At 35.3% G+C, this 15,230-nt stretch overlaps 2 protein-coding genes across 2 annotated transcripts; both read left to right on the plus strand.

The window, feature by feature from the left end:
• Positions 1-890: 890 nt before the first annotated feature.
• LOC128132687 (putative disease resistance protein At3g14460) lies at positions 891-5,887 on the plus strand. The gene is made up of 2 exons (XM_052769555.1): positions 891-4,783; positions 5,490-5,887. The coding sequence occupies exon 1, from the start codon at positions 942-944 to the stop codon at positions 4,764-4,766; it is 3,825 nt and encodes a 1,274-aa protein (XP_052625515.1). The 5' UTR covers positions 891-941; the 3' UTR covers positions 4,767-4,783; positions 5,490-5,887.
• A 4,069-nt stretch (positions 5,888-9,956) lies between these two features.
• LOC128132688 (putative disease resistance protein At3g14460) lies at positions 9,957-14,956 on the plus strand. The gene is made up of 2 exons (XM_052769556.1): positions 9,957-13,852; positions 14,559-14,956. Exon 1 carries the CDS (start codon positions 10,011-10,013, stop codon positions 13,833-13,835), a length of 3,825 nt encoding a protein of 1,274 aa, XP_052625516.1. The 5' UTR covers positions 9,957-10,010; the 3' UTR covers positions 13,836-13,852; positions 14,559-14,956.
• The last annotated feature ends 274 nt before the right edge of the window (positions 14,957-15,230 follow it).

The raw sequence follows: 15,230 nt of genomic DNA on the forward strand, positions 1-15,230 counted from the left end.
ACTGCAAGCATTAAAATTTATATTTGCAAAATGTAGCTTATATTGATATTTGATCTTGACTATATATATATATATATATATATATATATATATATATATATATATATATATATATATATATATATATATATATATATATAATAAAAATAAAATGATTCAATATTAAAAAAAAAAATTAAATTGCCTCCTATCTTTTATGCCTACAAATATTCTTAATCACTAACATTATGACACGTTCATCATTCCACATTTCAATTTAATTTTATTTGATATATTTTTAATATATATTCTTAATGAGATAATTAAGTAAATATGGAATGTTGACAGATGTCATAATTTTAATAGATAAAAATATTTGTAGCCATATATAGGAAACAATTTAATTTTGTTAAAAAAAATTATCAAAACTATAATATTTTATTTTTATTTTTATTTTTCAACTTTATCTAAACAAAAACGTAAAACAAGTGTCCCCACCGCCAATAATGAATCATGGGTCTGAATTTTCCGTCTCCACCTCGGAATCGTCATCGGCTTCAATTATTTGTCTCTTCACATTAAACATCATGGAGAAGAAGACGGTGGAGTAATCTGGTCCGCAATGTTTATCTCTATCAATATGTAGCATGAACCGATGGCTTCCGGAGTTAGAATCGTCGGAGTTGGTAACATTGGAGAAACGCCGGCTGAAGTAGAAAGAGAAGAAGGCCATGAATAATTTAATCCCCATATTCACTGTAACTCCTCAATTGCAACTTGCAACTTTTGGGCCCACAAATTTGTGGTGGGCGTTAATTTAATCCACACATATTCACTGTAAACAATAATTGAAATCGATCTCTGTTCATCGAATTTATCAACATCTCTTGATAATTGAAATCATTCTCTCTTCATCCATTTCATCCACCTCTATATTATATTCTCTGCTCTTGGCATAAACAATGGCTGAAATCGTTCTTTCTGCCTTCTTGACAGTGGTCTTTGAAAAACTGGCATCTGAAGCCTTGAAGAAGATTGTTCGCTCCAAAGGAATTGAATCTGAGCTCAAGAAACTGAAGAAGACATTAGACCAAATCCAAGATCTGCTTAACGACGCTTCCCAGAAGGAAGTAACTAATGAAGCCGTTAAAAGATGGCTGAATGATCTCCAACATTTGGCTTATGACATAGACGACCTACTTGATGATCTTGCAACAGAAGCTATTCATCGTGAGTTGACCGAGGAGGGTGGAGCCTCCACCAGTGTGGTAAGAAAACTAATCCCAAGTTGTTGCACAAGTTTCTCACAAAGTAATAGGATGCATGCCAAGTTAGATGATATTGCCACCAGGTTACAAGAACTGGTAGAGGCAAAAAATAATCTTGGTTTAAGTGTGATAACATATGAAAAGCCAAAAATTGAAAGGTATGAGGCGTCTTTGGTAGATGAAAGCGGTATTGTCGGACGTGAAGATGATAAGAAAAAATTGCTGGAGAAGCTGTTGGGGGATAAAGATGAATCAGGGAGTCAAAACTTCAGCATCGTGCCCATAGTTGGTATGGGTGGAGTTGGCAAAACAACTCTAGCTAGACTCTTGTATGATGAAAAGAAAGTGAAGGATCACTTCGAACTCAGGGCCTGGGTTTGTGTTTCTGATGAGTTCAGTGTTCCCAATATAAGCAGAGTTATCTATCAATCTGTGACTGGGGAAAACAAGGAATTTGCAGATTTAAATCTGCTTCAAGAAGCTCTTAAAAAGAAACTTCAGAACAAACTATTTTTAATAGTTTTAGATGATATATGGTCTGAAAGCTATGGTGATTGGGAGAAATTAGTGGGCCCATTTCATGCTGGGACTTCTGGAAGTAGAATAATCATGACTACTCGGAAGGAGCAATTACTCAAACAGCTGGGTTTTTCTCATGAAGACCCTCTGCATAGCATAGACTCCCTGCAACGTCTATCACAAGAAGATGCTTTGTCTTTGTTTTCTCAACACGCATTTGGTGTACCTAACTTTGATTCACATCCAACACTAAGGCCATATGGGGAACAGTTTGTGAAAAAATGTGGGGGATTGCCTTTGGCTTTAAGAATACTTGGAAGGTTATTAAGGACAAAAACAGATGAGGAAGAATGGAAATCTCTGTTGGATAGTGAGATATGGAGTTTAGGAAATGAAGATAAGATTGTTCCTGTTCTTAGACTAAGCTACAATGATCTTTCTGCCACTTTGAAGTTGTTGTTTGCATACTGCTCTTTGTTCCCCAAGGACTATGTGTTTGACAAAGAGGAGTTGGTTCTGCTGTGGATGGCGGAAGGGTTTTTGCAACACTCTGCTGCAAGAAATTCAATGCAGCAGTGGGGTCAGAAATGTTTTGAAGAGTTGCTGTCAAGGTCATTTTTTCAACATGCTCCTCATGACAAATCGTTGTTTGTGATGCATGACCTCCTGAATGACATGGCCACATATGTTGCTGGAGACTTTTTTTCAAGGTTAGACATTGAGATAAAACAGGAATTTGGGAAGGAACCTTTGAAAAAGCAACGACATATGTCATTTGTTTGTGAGGATTATGTGGTTTACAAAAGGTTTAAGCCATTAAAAGGAGCTAAAAGTTTGAGAACATTTTTAGCATTGTCTGTTGGGGTGGTAGGAAGTTGGATAACATTTTATTTATCAAATAAGGTCCTGAATGACTTACTTCAGGAGTTACCATTGTTAAGGGTCCTAAGTTTGACTCATCTTACAATAAGTGAGGTACCAGAAGTGGTGGGTAGTATGAAGCACTTGCGGTATCTTAATCTATCTTGGACTTCAATTACCCATTTACCGGAAAATGTCTGCAATCTTTATAATTTACAGACGTTGATTCTTTCTAGCTGTTATAAATTGATTAAGTTGCCCGAGAGCTTCTCAAAGCTTAAAGATTTGCAGCATTTTGACATGATGGGTAGTTTCATGTTGAAGACGATGCCCTTAGGGATTGGTGAGTTGAAAAGTCTTCACACTCTCTCCAGTGATATTGGCTTAAAATTAACCGAGCTTAAGAACTTGCAAAATCTCCATGGGAAAGTTTGTATTGATGGGCTGGGAAATGTGGAAAATTCAGCGGACGCACGTGAGGCGAACTTCTCTCGAAAAAGGTTTAGTGAGTTAGTGTTGGATTGGGGTGATGAGTTTAATGTCCTTCGAACAAAATCACTTGAAAAAGAGATCCTCAATGAGCTGATGCCTTATAATGGTACTCTAGAAAAACTCAGAATTTCTTTATATAGAGGTGTAGAGTTTCCAAATTGGGTTGGGGATCCATCCTATCGTCGGTTGACTATAGTGTCGATAGAAAGCTGTGAAGAATCAACCTCTCTACCAATGCTTGGGCAACTACCATCACTGAAGGAGCTGTTTATTGGTGGGATGAGTAAGGTGAAGGTTGTAGGTATGGAGTTTCTTGGGACCGATCTTGCATTTCCTTCACTTGAAATCCTAGAGTTTGATAGTATGTCAGGGTGGGAGGAATGGTCAACAAAGAGTGGGGCGTTTCCTTGCCTTCAAGAGCTTTGTATTGAAGATTGTCCTAATCTGGTCCGGGTCTCCCTTGAAGCACTACCTTCACTAAGGGTTCTGAAACTAAGAAAATGTGGTCATGGTGTATTGAAAAGCCTGGTTGATATAGCTTTGTCAATCACCAAGTTGGAAATAGATGATATTTCAGGGCTTACTGACGAGGTGTGGAGAGGTATGATTGGGTGTCTAGGGGCAGTTGAAGAAATAAAAATCAGCGAATGTAATGAAATAAGATACTTGTGGGAATCAGAAGCAGAGGCAAGTAAGCTTCTTATGAATTTAAAGATGTTGGAGTTAAGAAAATGTGAAAATTTGGTGAGTTTAGGGGAGAAAGATAAGGAGGATAATTGTGGGAGCAGCCTAACATCTTTTAGTTGGTTGGGAGTATGGAATTGTAACAGCTTGGAGCATTGCAGTTGTCCTGATAGCATGGAGACTTTGGATATTTGGGATTGTGATTCAATTACATCCGTCTCCTTCCCAACAGGAGGAGGGCAGAAGCTCAAGTCACTTGTCATTTGGGATTGCAAGAAACTATCGGAAAAGGAGTTGGGAGGAAAAGAGAAGACAAGGTTTCTTATAAAATCAAAAATGCAGATGCTTGAATTTGTATTTATAGCTAATTGGCCAAATCTGAAATCCATCAGTGAATTGAGTTGCTTCATTCACCTGAACAGATTATGTATATCAGAGTGTCCAGGTATGGAGTCATTTCCTGACCATGAGTTGCCGAATCTCACCTCGTTAACAGAACTAACAATTAAAAAGTGTACAAGTATGGATGCATCCTTTCCTCGTGGGCTTTGGCCTCCGAAATTGTGTCGGCTTGAAATAGGAGAGTTGAAGAAGCCCATCTCAGAGTGGGGCCCACAGAATTTCCCAACCTCACTTTCTCACTTAACATTGTATGGCGGACCATATGATGATGTGAAAAACTTTGCGCAGTTGTCCCATCTTTTACCTTCATCTCTTACTTCTCTTGGCATAGATCGATTTGAGAAACTGGATTCGGTTTCAACGGGACTACAACACCTCACCTCCCTCCAACATCTCTTCATTTGCAACTGCCCAAAGACGGTGGATCTACCAGAAAAGTTGTTGTCTTCACTTCTGGTTTTGAGAATAGTAAAATGCCCAAATCTGAAAGAAAAGAGTTGCAAAGGAGGCTCCTATTGGCCCCTCATCTCCCTTATCCCCTACTTGGACATAGACGAGTAATTAAGTTTCATGTGAAGGTACACTTTATGCCTTTGACATCTTTTACTATGTGTAAGTTAAATGAGTGAATTTTCTCATTCAAACAGTTTATTCTTTTCATATTATCTCAATACATTAATATATGCATTTCATCCAAAATTCTACTTGTGTCTCAATGTCTGGTTGTTAACATGGATATGCACGTTGATTCATTGGATTTCATTGTTTCTTTTTTGTTGATGAAACTGATTAGGTTGTAACATGGAAGGGTCACGATGGATTGCAAAATGAATTAAAATGACTAGTGAGTTAAGTACTTTGAAATAAAAAGAAAAAGTCTTAGATTGAACTTGGATTGCTAATAGAATTATCGTTATTTGTTAAATATTTAGTACTTAAATTTTTCATGATGATGATAATAATTTAGTAACAGTATAAACAAATGATATGAATACTTTTTATATCACGAATCATTCTAATAGCTACCAGGGTTGTACCTATTTGATAATGTCAACAATTATGTTATTTATCAAGTGACTCATTTGACCCACGATTAATGCTAACTAAACGCATTAAGATTAAGTGGATGGAGCTTTAATTAAGACTCAGTATATTTGTGAAATTGTTATGAACAGAAAACTTTTTTATTTTTCAAGGTGTAGATTGTCATATTCTATTTTGAAAACAATATTTGATTTAAATTTATTTATCTTGCTGGCAAATTAATATTGACTTCTTTTCTAGATTGGATTGAACCCAAAGAGAAGGAGAGCTTGTGCTTTTCAGCACCAGAAACCCCATGAAGCATGGTCAAGGAATTATTAACCGCACATTTGTTTGTATGGAAAGACTATGTTTCAGAGTTAGCTTGAAAGCAGAACAAAAACAGAGAACTCCAACTGCTCTTCCAAGACGTTGATAACAGAGTCCATGTATTCTTGACTTTCATTGAAAACAAAGTCCATTTATCACTTTAGTACCTCATCTTGCTTTCTGAATAGATACATTTGCCAGCCAACAAAATGCATTTAGAATTTTGCTTTTTAATTACGACTCATTTTGATTTTTCTTTTTGCCGGTTTCTATTCTAGATTCTTGTATATTTCATGAAGAGATATCCCATGAACTCCATTTGTTGTCTAGGAAGACTACATTTAAGAGTTAGACTGAAGACTAAAACTAAAACAGTGAACTCCGTCTGCTCTTCCAAGAAGTTGAAAACAAACTCCTTGTAACTTTGACTTTCGCTGGTAGATGTATAGCTTTAGTAACTCATTTTGCTTTATGATAAAGTTATTAGATAGCGACAAAATGCACTTTGAATTATGCTTCAATTTTTTACTCATTTTGGATTTTTTTTGCCATTCTCCACTCTAGGTTCTTCCATACTTTCTTTGAGCAAACTAACTTTCATAATTACAATAGTATTTGATTGACACCTAATCAAACTACCACTGTAAGTCTATTGTAGACACCGGTTGGTTGTTTAATTGAGAGTAATGTGATAGAGAACATGATAAAGAATGGGTCTTATATAAAAGAGGGGAAAAGTGAAGGGACCAAATTGTAATATTTATATTTTCTGTTTTGCACCCGATCCCTAGGCTAGTATAAATAACTGTAGTCTTAGGGTTATGGATCATTCAGTCTTTTCCATTTGCGTTTTGAGTGTTCGGCATTAGCTTGGGCAGGGTTGTCCCTTTGAAGGGACTCTCTGATTAGGTCAGGAAGAACCATTTGGGTCTTTACTGATTTTGTTCTATTTTCATTTCATTCAGTAATCAAATAGCTTTCTAGATTCTACATATCCCATACTCTGGTTTCTATCATAATGTCCCTTAGGTACTTCATCATCTCATGTCTCTTCTCCATCCATTTCATCAGTAGCTTCTTCATTCATTTGCGAGGTCTGAAAACACCATTTTTCTTACTGTTAGTATTAGTAACTGTACGGGAGGTCTCTTCACAGAATCAACAACTTTAAATCTAGAACCACCATTTTCTTTTTTACAAGTCTTCAATTCATCAAGGAAGGCCAAAATTATTGCATTAAGTTGAAATGCTAAATCAACTTTAGTCATGTGTTTACAAGTCTGTACATGATGTCTTCACCGAAACATACTAATAGTTAGATGGTGAAGGTAGAAACACATACATAACTATTAATATAGAAGTTACATTTTTGTATGTTTTACACAACATACTCAATCTCTTACCAATTTACACCAAGTCCAATTGTATAAACTTATACTAAAATGCCTTCACCATGGAAATGAATTGATTTGGATTATAATTTGTTTGATGGAATCACCATAATGTCCTTTCTTTTAATTTTTATAAGGAAAATTTCATATATTATCCTTCTCAAGTTTATGTATTACATCAATATTCTTATAGAATTTTAAAATATATATATACATCATTCTAAAACTATAATATTTACATTTATATCCAAACTCAAATTTTAATTAAAAAAAAACTAATTTAATATTAGAAACTTATCTAAAGTTCAAAATAAAATAGTATGATATTACTAAAATTACCTTTCTAAATAAAAGATTAAAATTAAACAATTTTAATTATAATTAATGTAATTAAATAAGGATTGATTTGCATCATTTCTTCCGACGTGCATTATTTCTTCCTGAGCGCATCTTTATGCCTCGTAATCCTTTATATTGCGGTGACTTGACCTTGACCACACTTTACGCCTACCCATCCACATGAACACATGCTATTCCTGTCTTTACAGTTCCTCAAGTATCCTCTGAAATCAACGATATCTTGTGTGATGGATTGGAGAGCTGAATAATCTGAAACTGTAACAAGACGATTTACCTGAAACCAGATGAGAAGAGAGATTAAGAAGAGTAAGCAAAAAGAGTGCACTAATGTTGGCTGAATTCTTGTAAAAATAAACTGATTTTAGTTGGTTTATCGGTTTATGCACTGCAAGTGTTTGTGAAAATGACTCAATGAGCCCTTCCAAGATCTTTATCAAGAATTCCAATCACAATTTTGGGAACTATTGTGTTGATTACCGAATAACACACTGCTCCATTTGGTTATGGTTCTAGTTAGAGTGAACCCGCGAAAAGGACATACCAGGAGGAAAAAAAGAATCAACTTTTGTTAATAATGCCAAAAATAGCAACCTAATTTGGTTGAATGAAGAAAAAAGTGAATGTCTGTTGTTATTATGTTAATATCAGAAAGATATTTATCATGTTTAATAATATACCAACATTAGTTTTCAGGTTAAATGTAAGAAAAAAGAAAGTGACTTTTCTTTGATTTATTTATTATGGTCTATTGCATTTAGCTTTCTAAAAAGATAATGAAATATTGAAGGTAGTAGATAGAGTAGAGAGACCAGAATAAGACAAGGACGAAAAGGGCATTTCTGTAAAAACTATATAGGATCATGTAGCCCACCTATTGGTAATTCCAATGATCATGGACTACCAAAACTGGACCCAAGAACCGGAACAGGCCCATGCAAAATCCAATGTCATGACAGCTTGGCGACCCTCTAGCCCACTGAAGAGTAATGGTGGATTTGTCATTTGTATAAAACTTGACGAGGGTGAACTGTGTGGAAGGAGCTGAAGAGTAATGGTGGGCCATATGTCCCCCCTTTTTTTTTTAATGTCTACCAAATACTGATTATCTTATTATTTTTAGTAAAAAATACAAAATACAATGGTAATATTTTGATAAGTAGTTTTCAAATTCAAATTGTTATCCTGTGCACGGTGGTTTAAAATTCAATGCGACTCTTGATTTAAAATTTAAATCATCCAAATTAAGCGCATGACTCACAAACAATCATCCTCTACAAACACAAAATATTGAAATGGTTTGTTAAAATGGACTCACTGTAAAAACATTTACAAATTAATATTGTTAGGATTAGTATGTCTATAAATATTTATTAACTAATAAATTAATATTTATTAATTTAAAAGGCTTCTAATACTGATTGAACTTAAGTTTTTATTATACTAAAGAGTATTGTATCCTAGGAAAATCCATGTACTATATTAATTAAATAAATCTAAAATATAAATTTATTGTACATTTGTACATAATATTAAAGCAATTTTATATACAGAAACATTTATCCATAAAAATAAGTGTTAGGGTATGTTATTAGCCCTGATTCTTAGGGGTCATCTTTTGCACTATTGTATTTAATTAGTATTATATCAGTCCGTTGGACGATTTTTGATCTATGTAAAAACGACCATTATATCATTGACATATTTTTTTTTGGATTTTATAGCATCTTCGTGTTGTTTGTTTCCATGACTGACTGCAAGCATTAAAATTTATATTTGCAAAATGTAGCTTATATTGATATTTGATCTTGACTATATATATATATATATATATATATATATATATATATATATATATATATATATATATATATATATATATATATATATATATATATATATATTAAAAATAAAATGATTCAATATTAAAAAAAAAAATTAAATTGCCTCCTATCTTTTATGCCTACAAATATTCTTAATCACTAACATTATGACACGTTCATCATTCCACATTTCAATTTAATTTTATTTGATATATTTTTAATATATATTCTTAATGAGATAATTAAGTAAATATGGAATGTTGACAGATGTCATAATTTTAATAGATAAAAATATTTGTAGCCATATATAGGAAACAATTTAATTTTGTTAAAAAAAATTATCAAAACTATAATATTTTATTTTTATTTTTATTTTTCAACTTTATCTAAACAAAAACGTAAAACAAGTGTCCCCACCGCCAATAATGAATCATGGGTCTGAATTTTCCGTCTCCGCCTCGGAATCGTCATCGGCTTCAATTATTTGTCTCTTCACATTAAACATCATGGAGAAGAAGACGGTGGAGTAATCTGGTCCGCAATGTTTATCTCTATCAATATGTAGCATGAACCGATGGCTTCCGGAGTTAGAATCGTCGGAGTTGGTAACATTGGAGAAACGCCGGCTGAAGTAGAAAGAGAAGAAGGCCATGAATAATTTAATCCCCATATTCACTGTAACTCCTCAATTGCAACTTGCAACTTTTGGGCCCACAAATTTGTGGTGGGCGTTAATTTAATCCACACATATTCACTGTAAACAATAATTGAAATCGATCTCTGTTCATCGAATTTATCAACATCTCTTGATAATTGAAATCATTCTCTCTTCATCCATTTCATCCACCTCTATATTATATTCTCTGCTCTTGGCATAAACAATGGCTGAAATCGTTCTTTCTGCCTTCTTGACAGTGGTCTTTGAAAAACTGGCATCTGAAGCCTTGAAGAAGATTGTTCGCTCCAAAGGAATTGAATCTGAGCTCAAGAAACTGAAGAAGACATTAGACCAAATCCAAGATCTGCTTAACGACGCTTCCCAGAAGGAAGTAACTAATGAAGCCGTTAAAAGATGGCTGAATGATCTCCAACATTTGGCTTATGACATAGACGACCTACTTGATGATCTTGCAACAGAAGCTATTCATCGTGAGTTGACCGAGGAGGGTGGAGCCTCCACCAGTGTGGTAAGAAAACTAATCCCAAGTTGTTGCACAAGTTTCTCACAAAGTAATAGGATGCATGCCAAGTTAGATGATATTGCCACCAGGTTACAAGAACTGGTAGAGGCAAAAAATAATCTTGGTTTAAGTGTGATAACATATGAAAAGCCAAAAATTGAAAGGTATGAGGCGTCTTTGGTAGATGAAAGCGGTATTGTCGGACGTGAAGATGATAAGAAAAAATTGCTGGAGAAGCTGTTGGGGGATAAAGATGAATCAGGGAGTCAAAACTTCAGCATCGTGCCCATAGTTGGTATGGGTGGAGTTGGCAAAACAACTCTAGCTAGACTCTTGTATGATGAAAAGAAAGTGAAGGATCACTTCGAACTCAGGGCCTGGGTTTGTGTTTCTGATGAGTTCAGTGTTCCTAATATAAGCAGAGTTATCTATCAATCTGTGACTGGGGAAAACAAGGAATTTGCAGATTTAAATCTGCTTCAAGAAGCTCTTAAAAAGAAACTTCAGAACAAACTATTTTTAATAGTTTTAGATGATATATGGTCTGAAAGCTATGGTGATTGGGAGAAATTAGTGGGCCCATTTCATGCTGGGACTTCTGGAAGTAGAATAATCATGACTACTCGGAAGGAGCAATTACTCAAACAGCTGGGTTTTTCTCATGAAGACCCTCTGCATAGCATAGACTCCCTGCAACGTCTATCACAAGAAGATGCTTTGTCTTTGTTTTCTCAACACGCATTTGGTGTACCTAACTTTGATTCACATCCAACACTAAGGCCATATGGGGAACAGTTTGTGAAAAAATGTGGGGGATTGCCTTTGGCTTTAAGAATACTTGGAAGGTTATTAAGGACAAAAACAGATGAGGAAGAATGGAAATCTCTGTTGGATAGTGAGATATGGAGTTTAGGAAATGAAGATAAGATTGTTCCTGTTCTTAGACTAAGCTACAATGATCTTTCTGCCACTTTGAAGTTGTTGTTTGCATACTGCTCTTTGTTCCCCAAGGACTATGTGTTTGACAAAGAGGAGTTGGTTCTGCTGTGGATGGCGGAAGGGTTTTTGCAACACTCTGCTGCAAGAAATTCAATGCAGCAGTGGGGTCAGAAATGTTTTGAAGAGTTGCTGTCAAGGTCATTTTTTCAACATGCTCCTCATGACAAATCGTTGTTTGTGATGCATGACCTCCTGAATGACATGGCCACATATGTTGCTGGAGACTTTTTTTCAAGGTTAGACATTGAGATAAAACAGGAATTTGGGAAGGAACCTTTGAAAAAGCAACGACATATGTCATTTGTTTGTGAGGATTATGTGGTTTACAAAAGGTTTAAGCCATTAAAAGGAGCTAAAAGTTTGAGAACATTTTTAGCATTGTCTGTTGGGGTGGTAGGAAGTTGGATAACATTTTATTTATCAAATAAGGTCCTGAATGACTTACTTCAGGAGTTACCATTGTTAAGGGTCCTAAGTTTGACTCATCTTACAATAAGTGAGGTACCAGAAGTGGTGGGTAGTATGAAGCACTTGCGGTATCTTAATCTATCTTGGACTTCAATTACCCATTTACCGGAAAATGTCTGCAATCTTTATAATTTACAGACGTTGATTCTTTCTAGCTGTTATAAATTGATTAAGTTGCCCGAGAGCTTCTCAAAGCTTAAAGATTTGCAGCATTTTGACATGATGGGTAGTTTCATGTTGAAGACGATGCCCTTAGGGATTGGTGAGTTGAAAAGTCTTCACACTCTCTCCAGTGATATTGGCTTAAAATTAACCGAGCTTAAGAACTTGCAAAATCTCCATGGGAAAGTTTGTATTGATGGGCTGGGAAATGTGGAAAATTCAGCGGACGCACGTGAGGCGAACTTCTCTCGAAAAAGGTTTAGTGAGTTAGTGTTGGATTGGGGTGATGAGTTTAATGTCCTTCGAACAAAATCACTTGAAAAAGAGATCCTCAATGAGCTGATGCCTTATAATGGTACTCTAGAAAAACTCAGAATTTCTTTATATAGAGGTGTAGAGTTTCCAAATTGGGTTGGGGATCCATCCTATCGTCGGTTGACTATAGTGTCGATAGAAAGCTGTGAAGAATCAACCTCTCTACCAATGCTTGGGCAACTACCATCACTGAAGGAGCTGTTTATTGGTGGGATGAGTAAGGTGAAGGTTGTAGGTATGGAGTTTCTTGGGACCGATCTTGCATTTCCTTCACTTGAAATCCTAGAGTTTGATAGTATGTCAGGGTGGGAGGAATGGTCAACAAAGAGTGGGGCGTTTCCTTGCCTTCAAGAGCTTTGTATTGAAGATTGTCCTAATCTGGTCCGGGTCTCCCTTGAAGCACTACCTTCACTAAGGGTTCTGAAACTAAGAAAATGTGGTCATGGTGTATTGAAAAGCCTGGTTGATATAGCTTTGTCAATCACCAAGTTGGAAATAGATGATATTTCAGGGCTTACTGACGAGGTGTGGAGAGGTATGATTGGGTGTCTAGGGGCAGTTGAAGAAATAAAAATCAGCGAATGTAATGAAATAAGATACTTGTGGGAATCAGAAGCAGAGGCAAGTAAGCTTCTTATGAATTTAAAGATGTTGGAGTTAAGAAAATGTGAAAATTTGGTGAGTTTAGGGGAGAAAGATAAGGAGGATAATTGTGGGAGCAGCCTAACATCTTTTAGTTGGTTGGGAGTATGGAATTGTAACAGCTTGGAGCATTGCAGTTGTCCTGATAGCATGGAGACTTTGGATATTTGGGATTGTGATTCAATTACATCCGTCTCCTTCCCAACAGGAGGAGGGCAGAAGCTCAAGTCACTTGTCATTTGGGATTGCAAGAAACTATCGGAAAAGGAGTTGGGAGGAAAAGAGAAGACAAGGTTTCTTATAAAATCAAAAATGCAGATGCTTGAATTTGTATTTATAGCTAATTGGCCAAATCTGAAATCCATCAGTGAATTGAGTTGCTTCATTCACCTGAACAGATTATGTATATCAGAGTGTCCAGGTATGGAGTCATTTCCTGACCATGAGTTGCCGAATCTCACCTCGTTAACAGAACTAACAATTAAAAAGTGTACAAGTATGGATGCATCCTTTCCTCGTGGGCTTTGGCCTCCGAAATTGTGTCGGCTTGAAATAGGAGAGTTGAAGAAGCCCATCTCAGAGTGGGGCCCACAGAATTTCCCAACCTCACTTTCTCACTTAACATTGTATGGCGGACCATATGATGATGTGAAAAACTTTGCGCAGTTGTCCCATCTTTTACCTTCATCTCTTACTTCTCTTGGCATAGATCGATTTGAGAAACTGGATTCGGTTTCAACGGGACTACAACACCTCACCTCCCTCCAACATCTCTTCATTTGCAACTGCCCAAAGACGGTGGATCTACCAGAAAAGTTGTTGTCTTCACTTCTGGTTTTGAGAATAGTAAAATGCCCAAATCTGAAAGAAAAGAGTTGCAAAGGAGGCTCCTATTGGCCCCTCATCTCCCTTATCCCCTACTTGGACATAGACGAGTAATTAAGTTTCATGTGAAGGTACACTTTATGCCTTTGACATCTTTTACTATGTGTAAGTTAAATGAGTGAATTTTCTCATTCAAACAGTTTATTCTTTTCATATTATCTCAATACATTAATATATGCATTTCATCCAAAATTCTACTTGTGTCTCAATGTCTGGTTGTTAACATGGATATGCACGTTGATTCATTGGATTTCATTGTTTCTTTTTTGTTGATGAAACTGATTAGGTTGTAACATGGAAGGGTCACGATGGATTGCAAAATGAATTAAAATGACTAGTGAGTTAAGTACTTTGAAATAAAAAGAAAAAGTCTTAGATTGAACTTGGATTGCTAATAGAATTATCGTTATTTGTTAAATATTTAGTACTTAAATTTTTCATGATGATGATAATAATTTAGTAACAGTATAAACAAATGATATGAATACTTTTTATATCACGAATCATTCTAATAGCTACCAGGGTTGTACCTATTTGATAATGTCAACAATTATGTTATTTATCAAGTGACTCATTTGACCCACGATTAATGCTAACTAAACGCATTAAGATTAAGTGGATGGAGCTTTAATTAAGACTCAGTATATTTGTGAAATTGTTATGAACAGAAAACTTTTTTATTTTTCAAGGTGTAGATTGTCATATTCTATTTTGAAAACAATATTTGATTTAAATTTATTTATCTTGCTGGCAAATTAATATTGACTTCTTTTCTAGATTGGATTGAACCCAAAGAGAAGGAGAGCTTGTGCTTTTCAGCACCAGAAACCCCATGAAGCATGGTCAAGGAATTATTAACCGCACATTTGTTTGTATGGAAAGACTATGTTTCAGAGTTAGCTTGAAAGCAGAACAAAAACAGAGAACTCCAACTGCTCTTCCAAGACGTTGATAACAGAGTCCATGTATTCTTGACTTTCATTGAAAACAAAGTCCATTTATCACTTTAGTACCTCATCTTGCTTTCTGAATAGATACATTTGCCAGCCAACAAAATGCATTTAGAATTTTGCTTTTTAATTACGACTCATTTTGATTTTTCTTTTTGCCGGTTTCTATTCTAGATTCTTGTATATTTCATGAAGAGATATCCCATGAACTCCATTTGTTGTCTAGGAAGACTACATTTAAGAGTTAGACTGAAGACTAAAACTAAAACAGTGAACTCCGTCTGCTCTTCCAAGAAGTTGAAAACAAACTCCTTGTAACTTTGACTTTCGCTGGTAGATGTATAGCTTTAGTAACTCATTTTGCTTTATGATAAAGTTATTAGATAGCGACAAAATGCACTTTGAATTATGCTTCAATTTTTTACTCATTTTGGATTTTTTTTGCCATTCTCCACTCTAGGTTCTTCCATACTTTCTTTGAGCAAACTAACTTTCATAA

This window comes from Lactuca sativa, chromosome 3 (assembly GCF_002870075.4).
Source record: "Lactuca sativa cultivar Salinas chromosome 3, Lsat_Salinas_v11, whole genome shotgun sequence".
Lineage (NCBI taxonomy): Eukaryota > Viridiplantae > Streptophyta > Magnoliopsida > Asterales > Asteraceae > Lactuca > Lactuca sativa.

Bases quoted from the DNA above. Each gene is read 5' to 3' on its own strand.
- LOC128132687 (XM_052769555.1), top strand. From the start codon at position 942: ATGGCTGAAATCGTTCTTTCTGCCTTCTTGACAGTGGTCTTTGAAAAA.
- LOC128132688 (XM_052769556.1), top strand. From the start codon at position 10,011: ATGGCTGAAATCGTTCTTTCTGCCTTCTTGACAGTGGTCTTTGAAAAA.